The 18,981-nt window shown below is 40.2% G+C and overlaps 1 protein-coding gene across 5 annotated transcripts in view; it reads right to left on the bottom strand.

Moving 5' to 3' along the window:
* ctbp1 (C-terminal binding protein 1) overlaps positions 1–18,981 on the bottom strand; it is a 278,920-nt gene that overhangs the window by 218,378 nt on the left and 41,561 nt on the right. The window contains exon 1 of one of the 5 annotated variants that reach the window (XM_063047033.1): positions 11,456–11,496. The exons of 2 other annotated variants lie outside the window; for them this stretch is intronic. In XM_063047033.1, the coding sequence (XP_062903103.1) occupies positions 11,456–11,493 (38 nt within the window). In that variant the 5' untranslated portion in view covers positions 11,494–11,496. Of the gene's footprint in view, positions 1–11,048; positions 11,207–11,455; positions 11,497–18,981 lie in introns of those variants that run through there. 2 more of the 5 variants (XM_063047032.1, XM_063047040.1) reach the window with 2 other exon arrangements.

Below are 18,981 nucleotides of genomic sequence, written 5' to 3'. Positions count from 1 at the left end.
TTATTGGGCTAGACTGTACTTGATCTGGCCCATTGTTTGCTACTGCACTGCTCCCACATAAACCATTTCTCTTTAGGATTCTGTTGTTTAAAAAGAAACTAGCTTTCCTAACTAGCACCAATATATGTTAATATGCCCCAGAATACAAACGACAACTGTACCATGCATACGATCAGTTTCCATAAGTTAATTCTGCACCTTCTATTTAAATGTTATATGGAATGTATCACTGCTAAGACTTCTGGCTGTTAAGAAGCTGTCCACAAAATACCAATTTAAGATCCAACCTCAAGCAGCTTCAAATCCAGATTATCTTGATCATGACAGATGTGCCAATGAAAGAATTTCATTAACAAAATAAACTGCAGCTTCTCTGATACCTAAAGTATTTTACCCTCGCCATACACACACATTCGTAGTCTAAAGTGCATTTATGCATCATCTTGTTTAATACCTTCTATAATCTTTAAAGTTACATAATTTCCGTGGAAAGGTTCACAGCAGCCATCATGGACCCACAAGGCATCTTCCATCTTGTAAAGAATCCCTCATGATTGAGGATAACCTGCTTCTATTTGAGTTTTGTGAGTTCTGATGTAGCTGACAAGGCAATGCAAGCACCATGGACTTCTTCCCAGAATTGCAGTGGGTGCCCAACTTTTTGGGCAAGAGATTATTTGAGGTAGTGATTGTGAACACAGCCACAGATCAAACAAAGTTTACATTTATGCAACAACAACTCAGACAACTGTCACTGATTTAGTTTATTTTGCCTTTCTGAATATCAAAGAAAATTCGAATCACCATACACAAAATGCTGGACAAACTCAGCAGGCCAGGCAGCATCTGTGGAAAAGAGTGTAGTTGGCATTCTAGCCAAAACCCTTCATAAGGATCCTCCACTCTTTTCCATAGATACTGCCTGGCCTGCTGAGTACATCCAGCATTTTGTGTTGACTTGGATTTCCAGCATCTGCAGAATTTTTCCTGTTGCTAATCACTTTTTTTGTCCCTTATTGTTATTCCTTGGCTCTTATGGCTATTTTAGTAGGGAAATTATGTTCGACCTCAATTGGAAAAACTAAACTTGTATTACCGATGAGAGATGCCCATTACTACTAATACGTACTAATGGGCAAGTCTCAGGTATAGGAGGCAGTCATGAGGGCCTATGAACCCTTCAGGTCACAGGGGTCAGTGGTTCATGCAAACCCAAAAGTCGAAGCCCAAAGGTCAAGCTCGTGATCAAATCAAAGTGGTTAGGCCAAAAGTCAAACCCAGTATCAGCACGTTGCAGGACAATCTACAAAGTTGGAAGCCTGATGATTGCAAATTTGAGAGTCTAGGGTCAAAGACTGGGGGCAGATCCTGGAGTCGGAGGTGTGTGAATGTTTGCACACGCATAAAAAGAGTTTGTTTAGTTGTAGTCTGTGTTGTTCTGCTAGACATTGCGGGCCTGCTATGTTGGGACCGCAATGTATGGGGACACTTGTGCGCTGTCCCCAGTATATCCTCAAGTGTTAAAACAAGGCATTTCACTGCACGTTTTGTTGCATATGTAGTAAATAAGATCTGAATGTTAAATTATTCAACTACTTCAGAATCAGGTCATTATCACCAGCATACATCATGAATTTTTTTGGTTTGCAGCAGCAGTACCATACATAAAACTAAATTACAATTATACATTAAAAAATTTAAATAAGGAGTGCAAAAAGTAATGGAAAAGTACTGAAGTGTTCATGGGTTCAGAAGTCTGATGACAGAGGGAAAGTTTATCTAATCTAGGGCCTATTCCATGCTGCATCCCTTCGAGCCACACCACACAATCCCCGATTAACCCTAACCTAATCGTGGGAAAATTTTTCCATTTGGACTGTGGGAGGACACCGAAGCATGTGGAGAAAATCCACACATTCCACAGGGATGGACTCCTTACAGAATGGTGCCGGATTTGAACTCTGAACTCCAGAACACCCTGGGCTGTATTGGAGTTGCACTGATTGCTACACTACTATGGGAATGTAGCAGGAACAAAAAGCTGTTTCTGAAACATTGAATGTAACCTCCTCTTTGATGGCAGCAATGAGAGGGCAACAGGAGATGGGTGATTAAGCCACTTAATGATGAATGCCTTCTTTTTGAAGCATTGCCTTTGAAGGTGTCCTGGATGCTGGGAAGGCTAGTGACCATGACAGAGCTGGCTCTATTACAGCTCTACAGCCTTTTCCGACTTTGTGCAATGACTCGTCTATACCAGAGGTGATGCAACCAATTAGAATGCTTTCCAAAGTACATCTGTAGAAATTTGTGGGTGTCTTTGGTGACATATGAATTCTCCTCAAACTCCTAAGAAATATAGCCACTGTCATGTCTCCTCAACAGATGAAGCTACAAGAAGGGGCAGTCTTCATCTATGAGGAATATGTTTTTATTTCTCTCCTCTTGCTGAGTGATACCTCTGTCTCTTTATTAGAGAGAAAGAGAAACAGTGCCTGTGGTGCTTCAAATTATCAGGTGAATGATTAGTTCTTGTACTTCAGATCATGGCCTTTCTTGGGAGCTTTGCTATTGTTTGCTTGGTGGGTAGAAGGTGCTCATTCTTTTTTGGTGAAATGTGGGGTGAGGGGAGGGTCGCTGCTCTGCTGCTATTTGTGCATGGAGGGGAGAAGGGGGCTTTGGGGTTTTAATGTTTTTACTATCACTCATTCTTTGGGGGCACTGTTTTCATGATTGTCCGTGAAGAAGAAGAATTTCAGGTTGTCTACTGTATAGATTCTCTGATATCAAATTGAACTATTAAATGGAACTATTAAGGAAATTAAATGGAACTATTAAGGAAATCAAAGTCAAGAAACCCAGGATAGTGCCTCAGAGATGTTGATACCCAGGAACTTGAAACTGTTCACCTCTTCCACTTTTGATCCCTCAATGAGGGTTTGTGTTTCCTCAACTTCCATTTCCTGAAGTCCACAATCAATTCCTTGGTCTTAATGATGTTCTAACAGTGCAACCAATCTCATTCTTTTCCATGTGAAATACTTAAGGTGGTAGAAATTTGTCCCCAACGCTACAATGCCACACAGTTGCAGCAATGCACAGTACCCTTCTGAAATTGAGTTGCAATGCTAACAGATGTTTCAGAACTCCCATTTCATTGAATCCATGTTTGATGCCAGCACAGAAGTTGCTGTTTTCCAAATTTAAAGAATTAGTATTTCAGAGAATTAGAGCAACATGCATAGCTAGAGAAGTTTGAAGAACTTAAAAAAAATCAGCAATTCAGGGTGCAGCCAGTATCTGCCTAATAAACAGACCAAATTAAAATTAGAGCAAACAGAAGTTTGGAGTTTGAAAAATTATTTCCAGCAGTGCCAAGGAAGCACAACAAAGAAGCAGACTGAAATAAATGAGCAATATCCTAAAAGCAAAATTCACAGGGTACACAACATAGCCTGTGAAAAGAGCCAACTGATTTATGTAACTGCTTCAGGATGATCTGGTGTTAAACATAATCATTTGCATTTCCTGATAACAAATCTGTAAACTCTGATCTCCCTCCAATTGTTTTCCCTGCATACAGAAAGAGCAAAAACCAGTTTTTCAGTACAAACATTTTTTTGATATACATCTGCAACCAAAGTATTCCCAATTAAAACGCTAGTTGCGTGATTGAGAATTGAAGCAAACCACCAGCATTCAACCACTCAAAAAAAAGCCATAGATTTAATACCAACTCACTACAAGTCCAAGACTTAGTGAGTGACAGATGGTGCCACATCTGTCATGCAGTTTCATATGGGATCTAATGGCAATGTCCAGTCTTGCTGGGATTTCCTCTATTGGTGGGGGGGGGGGATGGAGAATGGAGAAATGGAGGCAAGAGGCAATGGAAAATTGGGAGAATAAAAATATACTCAAAAGGGGCTGATTGCTGGCCTCCAGATTTGAAGCCAAAGGGCAAACTTTTTGAAAATTATTTTTAAAATCTTTCATGCCAGGTGTTTTTTTTTAAAACTAAGTTTTGAATAGATTTAAATGCCTCCAAATATCTAAAACATGTTAGTACAAACTTAGTACAGCTAAGCAACACCATGACCAGCTTGCACTAAAAAGGATATTCTGATTGTGCTTATAAAAATTGAACATGCAATTTTAATTTAGATTTCTCTTGTTAATTTTTGCTGCTTTTGATGCTATGTGCCTGTGATGCTGCAGCAAGTTTTTCCTATGGCACCTGTGCATATGTGTACATGTGTGTATAACAAGGAATTCAACTTTGATGTTGTCACCAATGATTCCTGGAGAGTCACAAGGTAAACCGCCGAAGAAATAGTTGGAGCATTTGCAAGGCTAGAAAATGCCTCTATAAAACCAAGTACAATATGAAATTACCAAACACAATTTGTTACTTAATAACACTAAGTGGTGCAGTTTTCTTTGAAATGGTCTAAAAGGAGCCAACACAAGGATTTAGGCAAGGCAATGCTGAACTAGCTCAGGTGAAGACATGCCAGTGTCAGGACTGTAAAAATGAGCACTTTTTTTTGAGCATAAAGAAACAGGAACTTTTTTTTAAGCAGCCCAAATGAATGGGATGATAAGTGTAAAAAAAGTCAAAAATTGACTTACTTCGTAGTGCTTGCTGGAGGGATCTGACATGAAACCATATGATCTTTGCCAGGAACATCGTCAGAGGCAGGCAATCATGTGCAGTGCAAATGCAACCAGCTTAAACTCTGCACAGCTAGCAAAAAAAAGGGAACCAAATCCCGTAGTACTCAGGCAAAGGATAACTTCAGTCGGAATAGTAGTACAAAAGTGGCTTGACAAAGCGGTTGTGTTTACTAAAGCACTTCTACAAATCTATTTTTTTTTGGAAAAAGACAACCATTCTGATTGCAATTCATGAAGTTATCAGAATGCAAAACTTCACTATGCCAACCAGATTACAGAAATAGCTTTCCAGAACAAGCTTGTACCAGGAAGAAATTTCAGCTGGAAGCCAAGCAGAAACAGTGCAGTAAATGAAGGATATATTACTGAGTAAATGGATATTGAATGCTAGAAACATCAAAACAAAGTTCAAAGTAAATATATGTCACCATATACAACCTGACATGTCATTTTCTTGCAGGCATACTCAATAAATCTATAACAGAGTCAATGAAGCACACCAACTTGGGTGTTCAACCAGTGTACAAATGACAACAAACTGCAAAGACAAAAAAAAATCAGCAATAAATATTGAGAACACGAGATGAAGAGTACTTGAAGTGAGTCCATAGCTTGTGGGAACATTTCAATGATGGGGCAATTGAAGTTGAGTGAAGACATCCTCTTTGGTCCAAGAGTCAGATAGTGCAGAGGTAATAACTGTTCCTGAATCTGGTGGTGAGTCCTGACGCTCTTGTACCACCTTCCTGATGGCAGCAGCAAGAGAGCATGTCCTGGGTGGTGGGGGTCCCCAATGATGGATGCTACTTTCCTGTGACAATACTCTATGTGGATGTGCCCAATGGTGGGGAGGGCTTTACCCTTGATGGACTAGGCTGTTTCCATTACTATTTGTCTGATTTTCCTTTGGTGTTTCCATACCAGGCTGTGATGCAGCCAGCCGAAGTTTGTCAAAGTTTTAGATGTCATGCTGAATCTTAGCCATCTCCTAAAGTAGAGGCACTGCCGTGCTTTCTGCGTAATTACACTTACATGCTGGGCCTAGGGCAGGTCCTCCAAAATAATAACACTGGGAAATGTAAAGCTACTGACTCTCTCTGTCTCTGATGAGAACTGACTCATGGACCTCTGGTCTCCTCCTCCAAGTTGCTTCTGAACTGTTTGTCACATTGGGGTCATGCTACTTTCCAGAACAGTCCACAAGCCATGCAGAAGATTCTCCATCCCTTTTACTTTTGCATCATCTACAGAGGAACCACCTTAATTCCAGTGAATAATCATGTCATACTGCCTCATCTTATCAGGCATTCAATCAGACCTATCCCTTGAAAGACCTGGATCAACTGCAGTTTATACGGAGGGGACAAATGCAAAATGCTGTCAGCCTTGTAGGCAAATCTTAACACCACACTTATCATTGTTGAATGTGCTCCCAAATCTTTCTGGAAATCATTGGCCACCTCTGCATCCAATTCCAAATCAATTTAATTAAAACAAAGACATTTCAGTATGACTCTTCCTATCCACGTCCCCAGTTGGCCTCTTATTACCAATGTTTGCTCGATACCTCAATTACTTCCACATTTCAGTCCAAGATGAGACTTGCTGATCCTCCAAGTTAAAAACTTATTACAGTCCGATAACTAAACATGAAGTCAAGTCTCAGCATGATGACTTATACATAGAATAGTACAGACCATTCTACCCACAATGTTGTGCTCACCTTTTAACCTACTCCAAGATCAAACTAACCCTTCCCTCCTACATAGGCACATGAATGAATGGAGTGTTATCTCATAGTTTCTTGAATGTTCCTAATGTATCTACCTCTACCAATACACGCAACACACACAAAAAACTTACATCTGACATCCTCCCTATTCTTACCTCCAATCACTATAAAATTAGAACCCTTCATATTAGCCATTTCCACCACCGGGAATGAAGTCACTAGCTATGCCTCTTATACACATCTACCAAGTTAGCTCTCATCTTCCTTTAGCCCAAAGAGAAAGACCTAATTCATTCAAATCTGTCCTCACAAGACATGCTAATTCAGATAGAATCCTGGTAAATCTCCCATGTACCCTCTATAAAGCTTCCACATCTTTCCTATAATGAGACATCCAGAACTGGGCACAATATTCCAAGCGTGGTCCAGAGCACTACAGCGCAGAAACAGGCGCTTCGGCTCATCCAGTCCTGCTGAATGTTATTCTGCCAAGTTCAATGAGATGCCCCCTCATTCTTCTAAACTTTAGTGAGTACAGATCCAGAACCATCAAATGCCCTCCTATTAAAGTTTTCATTCCCAGGATCATTCTTGTAAACCACTTATAAACCATCTCCAAAGCCAATACATCCATCATTAGATATGAGATTCAAAACTGCTCACAATACTCATAATGACCAACGCCTTCTAAAGCCTCAGCTTTTCTTCCTTGTTTTTCTGTTTCAGTCCGTCTAACCAAGGTTCAACTCAAGTTTTGTAGAGCTGCAATATTATATCATGTCGTATTGTTTGCCAAACAATATTCAATTATTTCAATGTATTCAATGTTCTATTGGTTGCTTTAATTTTGTTCTGCATTGATTGTACAGTTTAATTTCTCATTTGATAAGACTTCAGGCGCTCCTTAAATTTTATACTTTGCCTTTGCAAAATAATCAGGAAAATTGCACATCAAGGAATGCCCAATTCTGTTCCTATTATCAGAAGGAGCATCAATGTTGTCTTTCCATAAGCAATCAAGATTAAAACAGAGACTTTATTCCAATGTCAATCTCAATTTTGAAATCGCACTGTGAAGTGAATTTCTGCATTTTATTCTTTTAAAAATAAAGACACAAACAAATCAAATTCTAAGCATTTGATGTTAGCAATTACAATAGCCGTCCAATTCTCCACTGTGTTATTTAAGAATAAATTTACAAAACTGCACTTTTCTTAATAACTACAACCACAAAAGTTCTTCAGCTCAGATATACTGGCAAACCAAAATGCTTCTCTTAACACTGGTGCCTTGTTCAGAAATAATTTGCAATTTATCACTCAGCGATTTTTATTCTGCAACTAATTTACCCGGTGTGGGCTCCTGTCCAGATATTGACAGATGTTGTACCAATCCTATTATTTCCTCGTCTCTAGAAGCTCAAGCACCATTTTTCACGTAAACAATATCTATGACTTTGGCCTCCAACACAAGACAACAAGCTCCCATCCACCAACTTACCCTCCCTCCCAACTGGTCTTCAACCATCACCTTCCAGTTTGTACTCCTTCCCCTCCCCCACCTTCTTATTCTGACTTCTTCACCCTTCCTTTCCAGTTCTGATGAAGAGTCTCAGCCGTAAACATCAACTCTTTATTCTTCTCCATAGATGCTGAGTTCCTTCAGCACTTAGTGTGTGTTACTTTGGATTTCCCACATCTGCCGAATCTCCTGTGTTTGTGACTTGCAAGGAACAGCAGCTCACCTATGGCAACACAGGTTATCATAGATACCCAGTCTGAACAGCAGCAGTCAGGGGACACATAAAAGTTGCTGGTGAACGCAGCAGGCCAGGCAGCATCTCTAGGAAGAGGTACAGTCAACCTTTCAGGCCGAGACCCTTTGTCAGGACTAACTGAAAGAAGAGCTAGTAAGAGACTTGAAAGGGGGAGGGGGAGGGGGAGGGATGGAGCCAAGAACTGGTCAGGTGATTGGCAAAAGAGATATGAGAGGATCATGGGACAGGAGGCCTAGGGAGAAAGAAAGGAGGGGGGGAAGCCCAGAGGATGGGTAATGAGTATAGTGAGAGGAACAGAGGGAGAAAAAGAGAGAAAAAGAATATATATAATAAATAAATAAATAATGGATGGGGTACGAGGGGGAGGTGGTGCATTAACGGAAGTTAGAGAAGTCAATGTTCGTGCCATCAGGTTGGAGGCAGCAACTTCTACGAGTGTTGCTTGAAATTCCAGCATCTGCAGATTTCCTCATGTTAGCATTCAGGGGAGTACATTTAGGACAGAGATGAGAAGGAACTGCTTTTTGCAGAGGGTGGTGCATGTGTGGAATTCTCTGCCAAATGAAACAGTGGAGGCTACCTCAGTAAACGGCAGGCAAGTAGATAAGAGTCCATGGCCAGATTAGCCATGATTTTATTGAATGGTGGAGCAGGCTTGATGGGCCTGACGGCCTACTCCTGCTCCTATTTCTTATATTCTGTTAACAATTTATAGTATTAAAAATTTCCAGCCTTACATTGCACACCCCCAGCAGATGATTCAAAATAAAGCCAGTCACCCCCTTGTACTTCCTGGTGGCAATTTAAGAACTCTTCCAAATTGATCTTGTTATTCATCAAATAGATTTACTACACTTTTACAGCAGACTTCACCACGTTTTTTTTAAAAAATCAATTGCTACCACTCGTCCTCTGAAATAAAAGATCTCCTCTTTTGTTTCATCTCCCCTCCCACTTTGTTTTCCACTCGATGTGGCTTCTTTCTAACTCTTCCCCATTCTGGATACATTTCTTCATCATGAAACGTTAAATGTTTCGTTGTTCAAATGTTGCCTGATCCACTTCCAGTACGTTTCTTTTCAATTTACAGTATATCAAGTAACAGAAACACCTTACACAAATCTCAAGATAATGATTCCTATATAAAAAATATTTTACACACATACATTATCAATGGTCACAACCAAATGGAAGAAACACAAGATTTCATTCTCCAACCATGTAAAAAACCACCTTCAGTTTCAAAAACATGCAAGGCAAACCTTCCATTTCCCCACTCCAACCCACATTCTGCAATATATCAAGTTTGACTCAGATACATTCAGAAGTATTTAATTCAGAAGCCTCTTCAAGGACATTACAATATTGTAAGGCACACCAATTTTCTAGTTAGTCACATAAAAACATGTTTAATGAATTCAAGAATATGGTATTGCAAGTTCAAAGTTGGAACGAAATACTCAGTTTGTTACACCAACTGCTAAGGTGCTTAGCAACAATATTTCAACTATTCCCTTTCTGCCCTATAAAACAAAAACCAGAACAAGTTCTGTTATCAGAAAGACAACAATCTATCGAAAGACGACATGTCACTGACATAATTTGAAAAATTTTTACAGAAGGATTTTTTAAAAATGGTTTAGCATAGATCAGAGGAAACTTGAGATTAAACTGATGAACAATGGACAGAAACAGAAGAACTGGTGTTGAGAAATAACTAAACCTTTATTACAAAAGGTTAAATCAGATGCATGAAAGAATGATGCACAAGCAGACTATGATTTTGATTTTATCTGGAAAATCACAAACCCAAATCTAATCAGAAATATAAATGCACACATGCATTCTACCCTGCAACCAAGGAAAAGCCTAATCAAAGTATCAAAAAAAATCCAAATCCACCACGAATGACCATAAATGCACGATGAATTTATCTAAATGTGTACACAGAACCATAACAGCGTTCCATATATTGCTCAAGATAAGTAAACATTTATTTTGAAACCCTTTTGCAGCTCTGCTTCTGCCCGTCATGGAGGATCGTTTACTTAACAGACATCAGGCAAATTTTCATTCAAGAAAATCTCAGAAAGGATTAAAATGGTTTACAGGCAGTTGACCAAAATATAGAAACTACAATAGTTTAACTTGATTGAAAGAAATATCTTTAACTTTAAAAAATCTTAACTATTTTAAAAAAAACTGGAAATACACATCAAAAATCAGCATAAATTTCATCTAGCAGATTACGTAGAAATAAAGCTTTGATTTTGCAATGTTAAAATATCCCCCCTCCAAAAAAAAAGGTTGGAATTGACATATTTCAGCAAGAGGCTGCCTGACGTAAAAAAAAATCTGTAATAAACTTGTGCTGAACAAGACTTTGTACTGCATCGAAGTCAGCCAAGTTATACACAGGGAAGCACTCAGTTACAGCATCCACAGACCTCCAGGCACAAAATACATCTCAACAGATGAAACTACGAGAAGGGGCAGTATTCATCCATGAGGAAATAAAAGTCAGGCAGTCTGATTACAATACGCTTATGCGCTTGAACTTATAGATTCCCTACCCCCATAGCCCTCTAGAAATACACAAGTTTCCTGGCATGTGTTTATTAAAAAATACAACCCAGCCCCTTATTTGATACACTGCAGAACCACACATTAAGCGATCAGGAGCAACCCCACCCAAACCTTGCCAAAGAATTAAATAAATCCACCCATCTGCAAATCAGTGCGCAAACAGCTCCATTCTCCACCCCGCAATAACCTCACCCCCACCCAGCCCCTTCACAAGCTGCCGGTCCTTGGCGACTACCTTGACCCGAGGATAAAAGAAATGAAATGAAGAGCCAAACCTTGCATCCCCCACCTTCACTTTGTACCAGAATTTGCTTGAGCTTGTAAAAAAATATGCTGCGAAAAAAAACAGGCCCCGAACCCAATCACTGTATACGATAGCTTGAGAGAGACCAATCAGGAGGAGCTGTGGTTGGAGACTGGCCAACCATATCATAGCTCATTACTCAGTCAGACAACTGCTTGCTCAGAGAGAAGCTGGGGGAGGGGAGGGACAGAATACACGGAGACACGCACCGGAGATAACGCCTCCAGAGCTGGCTGCGACTCTCAAACCGGACCCGGGAACGGGTGCACACACGCCAGCGAAACCGGTCGCCTCAATAATGCTGAGGAAAGGGCTACTTTATCAATGCAGCAGATCAGAAACAGCTGCAAGGAAAGTATTAACCCTTGCAGTACAAACCGTGTCTGTGCCGCAGCGCCGATCAAATGCAGCTCCATGAAATTGCAGTCAGGTACTCCAGGCTCCCACCAAAGTGTCATGTTTATGTTGTTTTATACCAACACAAGACTTGTGAAGTTTTACACCTGTAAATTTCATTTCATGTTTACAAGCGTTTGGCAACTGTTTTAATATTCACGATTCTATATTTATAACAAGGTAATTTTACCCAAATGTCGAATTTCTTTGCTATGTAATCATTCTGAATTATATCAGAAAGCAAACATGACTGAAATATTAGCTATCAGCATTTACACTCAGATCTATCAATCAGACTCCACCTGATTCTGTATAATTATCAAAGCTGACTTTTTAAATGTTGATAACAAAATTATCTGCAATTTTTTTGAATTATTGTTTCACAGTATTGACTATGTAATTTGGAAGGCTGTAAGGTCTTTGAGGCACTTTTTTGTAAAAAATTCAAATAATGAGATGACTAAATACATCCAAACTCACTAGTATTGGTGTTAGTATAAATCAGATAATCTTTTTCCCAAAAAAATGATGTGAAATATTTCACCTTCCGTTTCTTCCATATTTCCAAAAATAATTATAGCCCACGTGTAGAATAAACTTGAATGTAAGACTGATGGGACAAATAACCAAAGTAATCATCAAATTATTCAAGGTCTTCATTATTTTCTGTATTTCTATTTCTTTTTCAAAAAGTATTAGATCGTGCATGGGGATTATTAAGTTTTGTAACTTCAAAACAAATCGTAAGAAAAACACAGAAGCTGGGATACGGGTCTACAACTTTTCTTTAGTAAGGTGCTCACATATGATGTGGTGGTTTATTGCCATTTGCCATTCACATACTTCTTACATATAACCCAAAATTATGTAAACAAACAAAGAATGCTTAATCAAACAATATATTTATTACAATAAACAATATTTATTACAGAAATAGCAAATATATTACATTCCTATTCCGCAAACACGAGGAAATCTGCAGATGCTGGAATTTCAAGCAACACACATAAAAGTTGCTGGTGAACACAGCAGGCCAGGCAGCATCTCTAGGAAGAGGTACAGTCGACGTTTCGGGTCGAGACCTTTCGTCAGGACTAACTGAAAGAAGAGCTAGTAAGAGATTTGGAAGTGGGAGGGGGAGGGGGAGATCCGAAATGATAGGAGAAGACAGGAGGAGGAGGGATGGAGCCAAGTGCTGGACAGTTGATTGGCAAAAGGGATATGATAGGATCATGGGACAGGAGGCCTAGGGAGTGAGTACCTGGGATCCTCAAAAGGTCCAAATTGAGAGGCTTGAAATCGAATCCTAAAGCCAACTGGAGTAAGTTGGCGGCAAGACATGTTCCAAGAAAGCATATATGGCTGTGATAGCGAGTCTGAGTCAAAATGTGGTTGAAAAGTTGAAGATTCCTATTCCACCCTCCAACCCACTATATAATGCATTTCAGCTCAAATATGTAACAGACTGAAAGATTTAATCTCTGTGGTGGATTACTTACTCTTGTGGGATAATGTCCTTCCTGACAAGGGGAGGTCAATCTGTTTGGCAGGTGAGAACTGTGGCTGTGAAACAATTTCAGGATCTGGGGTCTCCTCTGTGGTGATTGTAGGAGCTGACTTTGGGACTGTAGAAGGTGGTTCTGACAGCCCTGGATACCTTTCTTTTCCAACAATTGACTCTACCAGGGAAATGCAGGCCATTCCCAGGGATGGAATGGCTTTGCTCTTGGCACCTTTTGGATGTGTTGGCATCCCAAGCAGTGCATGGCAAGCTGCATAATCTGCTGATCTATCCCAGGCCACCAGACAAGGCTTCAAGGCAACACTTTCATTTTGACCGTGCCTCGATGTCCAGCAAGTATCTCCTCCAACACTTTAGCTCTCAGCTTGGATGATACAACAACTTTCAATCCCCGTCAAGGGCAAGTTCATCCCAGTGCTGGTAAAAATGGGGATCTGGGATTTTTCTTGCACATTCCAGCCATTTTGGGTTGCTATGTAGACCTGAGACAGTGTGGGATCTTTCCCTTTGGATCATCTCTGCCGTAATAGTCAGACTTTTGATTTGCATTAGGGAGAATACGTCAAGAAGATTGTCCTCTTTTGTAATTTTTTCCTTTTCCAAGAGTAAATGGGGCAATCCATCAGCATTTCCATGATTAGTAGTCCACTTGATTTTGATCTTGTAATTGGGTCCTCCCAAGAAACAGAGACCATGCCTGCATTCGTACTGCTGCAGTTATGGGACACACTTCTGTGGGTTGAAAATGAACACTACTGGTTGATGATCAGTAATGAAGGTAAACTCTGTCCTATACAAGTACTGGTTGAAAACCAGACTCAAGGCCTCTCTGTGAATCTCTGCATGATTTTTCTTTGCAGTGGACAGGGAATATGATGCAAAGGCTATGGGGCATACATTTACGTCACTCATAACAGGTGACATGACTGCACCTATACCATACGGCGAGAAATCACTGTCAAGCTTCATTGGACAATATAAATTATAATGTGTGAGTACAGGATCTGATGGCACCATTTATTTTGCCTTTCAGTAACCCACTTCACACTGCTTTTTTCTTCCTAATCTCTAGTAATGAGTTCAAGAGGTGGAGCACAGTAGCTGGGTTTGGCAGGAACCTGTTATAGTGGTTGACAAATCGTAAAAAGGACCACAACTCTGACACATCCTTTGGGCTTGGAACATCAACCATTTTCTCAGCACATTATGCATAACTGGTATGACCACAATAAGTAATGCTTGGTTTAAAGAAGTCACACTTGTTGCGTCATGCTCTGAGCCCATAATCTAAAAATCTTTTTAAGACTGTCTTGAGATTTTGGAGATGTTCCTTGTCATCTTCACTGGTAACAATGATGTCGTGCAGGTAACACTGATGTTATGCAGTTAAGTGCCTGGACAGTCCTGCAGTATCTGGTCCATATCTTTCTGCCAGCTGCAGACGCTACTCCAAAAATAAGCCTATTGAATGCCCTTTTTGAGCCCAATGAAGCCCTTTTTGAGTGTTTATGTGAGAAACACTTTGGACTCTTCATCCACCTCCATTTCCGGGTAGGTCTCAGCTGTTCACTTTGCTGAAGTCTTTATCTCCAGAAAGTTTTGCAAAGATATCCTCTATCGTGGGAAGAGAGTATTGATCAACTTTCAGTACTGGGTTGATGGTGACTTAAAATCACCACAGATCCTGACAGACCCATCCTTCTTAGCTACTGGGACCACTAACATTACCCATGGGCTCCATTCAACCACAGAAAGGATTCCTTCAGTCTCCACACGATCCAGCTCACTGACTATTTTTTCATGGACGGTGTAAGGAACCGGATGGGCTTTCTAAAATTTGGGTGTGGAATTTTCATTTAACATTTTTTTACCCTTAATATGTTTTCCAGTGCCATCCTTTTACGCTGCTGTGGCAACATCCAGTACCTTTCATAATTTGCTTTCAGTTGACGATTGCAGAGATGTGGCATGCAAATGGTGGATGGATCTCCAGTCAAGTAGTATTTGTCTCAGCCAATCATGGTCCCACAATGTTGGGCCTCATGTTTTTTTCACACACAAGCCCAATGTGGCTTCTTGGTTGTATTTCAGAGTTACGAATGTCATTCCCACAATATATGTTTTTAGTTGGCTATGTCCAGGCTTCAGTTGAGTGTCTTTGAAATGCTGGTCAAACTCATTTTGTGGAATGACTGAAACAGCTGAACTAGTGTCCAATTCCATTTTAATTAATTTGCTGTTCACTCCTGGTGTAAGCTATATTGCTTGTTCTGCTGAATGGTCTCGCCCCGAAACGTCGACTGTACTTTTTTCCATGGATGCTGCCTGGCATCAGCATTTTGTGTGTGTTGCTTTGATTTCCAGCATGTGCAGATTTTCTCTTGTTTTTGCTTGTCACTATTAGTTTTCATATTGTAAATCTCAAGGCTACCCTTTCCTGTGTCACTCATCATCAGATTTTTCTTCAACAACATGCAGATTAGGGCTGTTTTTAAAACTGCAACTTGACTTTTTATGTTTTTCTTTTCCCTGTGCAGTCCATTTATTTTCGTCTGTCTGACATGCACCTTGTATGTGTCCTACGTTGTTGCATTTTCAGCAACTTTCACCTTTAAACCTCGTGTGTGGGAGCCCCTGTCGCAATAATAACACGAAATTCGTTCAACCAAGCAGGTTTCTGTTTAGACTTGCAGATTTATTCACACTCACTTTCATTCCTGACAGCAACTCAGTAGGTGCCTCTGGCTGCTCTTTCCATTGATACAACAATTTGAAATGATTTTTTAAATATGAGTTCTGCTTCAGTTAGCTTCAAAAGCTAAAATGCTTCCTTATAATATTCCACAAGCTAAATGATCTCTCTGTGCATCATTAAACCCATCACTGAACTAACAATGTTCAGACAATTTCTATTATTCAACCATGTAAGTTTAAGTGGACTGCCCTTCCTTTTGATTCCACTTATGAAACCTAAAGCGTTCTGCAATCAACAATGGTTTCAGTTCTAAATGTTCTTGTACTACATTCACAATATTAGCAAAGCTCATTTCGGCTGTTTTAGTTGGAGCAGACAAACCTCTAAGCAAACTATATGTTTTTCCAGCATCTGCAGAATTCCTGTTGTATATGTTTTTCCACCTATTTCACTCAGTAACACCGACGGTTCCTTTTCATTTGTATCAAAATACTGCTTAATTCATTATGTATCATTCAGTTGTCTGTTATGCATTTGAACGTGTCAATCTTTCCGATGTAGCCAGCCATTTCTGCTTTTTACTTTATTTCTTATTATTATCACCCTTACTCATTGTTTATGAACTCTTGAATTTTGTTCATTTTCTGCCTTTTTTTTAAAACTGGACCATCTCTTTCCCCTTGCGATAAAAAAAGTGTTGTAGTTCAACAGGTAAGTCGTCATCTTGGGTTCGTTGTAAAACTTCCTCTTCACCATTGTTATGTTTTGTATCTTCAAGACAAATCGAAAGGAAAACACAAGAGCCAGGGATACGGGTCAACTTCTTTAGTGAGGCGTTCAAATATGACATGGTGACATAATAACCTATGCCATTCACATACTTCTTGCATATAATGCCTTATGAATTATGTAAACAAAAATGCTTAATGAAACAATGTATTTACAATATTGCTGAAATATTACATAAATATTAAAGACACTACAAGGATGCTGCAAACATTCATGAACTAAAATTGGCCAAATAGCCTCTCAAATGTATGTGAATCCTCTTGTAAACCCTCATAATTGTCATCTTCCTAATAACAAGACTTAGTCCAGATCAAAGAAATGTCCTGTTGTTACAAAGTGCTGTACATCTGAAGTGCTCCTTAACCAACAAAATCATCTGAACATTGTCATTGATGGATTTACTTACGTAAACTTTCTAAGTTTGGAGGCCACGAACAAAAATTTATTGTGGTCAATTGTGGTAGATCTAGTACCCTCACCAATAAGTAGAAGAGGGAGGCGGACCTATTTCACTTTTGGATGTGGATTATAGGATCTTGTCCAAGGCCATAGCAAACTGGGTCAAGTATGTTTTGCAAAAGGTCATCCACCCAGACCGAACCTGTGCTCTGGCAAGAAAATCTTTTGATGTCCTTGTGCCATTGCCTATGTACAGTACAGAGTGATTGAAGCCTGCCTGGTCAGATTGGACAAAGAGCAGGCCTTCGACAAGACCTAACACATGTGAATGATAGGTGTACACTCCAAAGTGCATTTTGGGAAGGGAATCAACTGGAGCCAACTACTCCACTCAAATTCCCATAGTGCATTCCAAATCAATGGATGGGAAATAGATAGCTTCCCCTGCACTATCGACTCTCTCCTGTCTTGGTTGTCTGTTGCATGGAACCCTTTGTCGAATCTATCAGGAAGGATGGTAGCGTATGAGGGGTGACATCATCAGGCACACAAGTCAAAATTTCCCTGTACACGGACAATGTCTCTGTCTTCTCCTCAGAGCCTTTGCCAATTTGTCAGACTTAACCGCAGGGAGAGTAAAGCCATTCTCTTCAGTAATTAGCCCAACCATTCCAATGTTCCCTTCATTGTCAGGTCTGGCTACCTGAAGGTGCTAGGGATCTGGTTTAGAAGAGCTGAGGCACTGAACAAGAATTGGCTGGAGAAGATTGGGAAGGTAAAAAAAAAATGGGTTCATGAAAAAACACTGTCCAAAACTAGGAAGAACTTGGTCATCAGGTACAATAAGCTCCCAGGGCTGGTAATTCTAGCCTACCCCCTGCCCATCTGTCTCAATAATTACTCAGGACATCTTCCAGTTTATCTGGGGGTCCAAGATGGAGAATGTCTGATGGGTTATGAAGCACAAGTCCTGCCCCCAGAGAGTGGGGCAAAACTATACCAAACTTTCCCCTCATCCTAATAACCACCTTCATGTGCTTACTGTAAAAAGGCCCCAAGTGTCACTACATGCTGAGGTTCCACCTGTCCCTGGTGTTAGAGAAGATAGGCCTAGTCCCTTTATTGCACAACGTCCCAGTGAAATGGATGTTGGTACACTAGCTGTCCTTTGTAAACACCTTTGACCACAAGTCCATCAGGTAGTGGTCAGCGTGAAACGTAGTGCAAACACTGCAGGACAGTGGCACTATGGATTTAGTGTAGTTGTTTGCCGAGCAAATGGTTTAAAGCATCTCAAAGAATGCCCTGTTACCAGATCTGAACATCAAGTCTAAGGCTTCACTTGGCCGGTGGTGAAAGGGGCCCTCCAGTCAGGGCCTTCCTGTACAAATGACAGTTCCTCCTTCCGTCTTCTTCTATTCTGCCCTTTAGCCTCTTATCTCTTCCCACCTGCCAATCATCTTCACCTGGTGCCCATACATTTCTCCCATGGCCACTCTCTTCCCCTGTCAGATTCCTTCTTCTCCAGCCCTTTACCTGTACCACACCACCTGGCTTCACCTGCCACCTTGTACTCCTTTCCCTTCCCCTCACCTTTTTATTCTAGTGCCTCACCCCTTCCTTTCCAGTCCAGCTGAAGGATCTTGGCCCAAGATGTTGACTGTTTATGTATTTCTATAGCTGCTGCCCAACATTTTTTATAGCTGCACAGACCAACCGTTGCTCTGAGCAGAAAGTTTTCACATAGCCTGAATACTACGTGACACTTTAAATGTTTGCTTTTGTAAAATGCACGTCAAACAAACACAAACCACAACTCACAACACAAGTAAACGATATGAGGTGGTCAAAACAACTGATAGGCATCATGGAAAAGATTTGACTAGACAGCATCAACGTTCAGCAGGCAGGCGGTTTATTGAAAATGACCTACCGACTTTCATTCTGTGTTTATTGTTACTATTTGCAACAGTGTTGTAAATTGAAATACTGACAATGTAAGTACATTGAAGCTCTAAGATGCTTCAAAGTTAAGATTGTGGTACATTTACTTAGAAAATTTATGTATTATATTCATTAACACATAATTAAATACAGGATATT

The sequence above is a fragment of the Mobula hypostoma genome, chromosome 4, assembly GCF_963921235.1.
Source record: "Mobula hypostoma chromosome 4, sMobHyp1.1, whole genome shotgun sequence".
NCBI lineage: Eukaryota > Metazoa > Chordata > Chondrichthyes > Myliobatiformes > Myliobatidae > Mobula > Mobula hypostoma.
The sequence above is the reverse complement of the archived record's forward strand: the minus strand, read 5'-3'. Positions and strand labels throughout refer to the sequence as shown.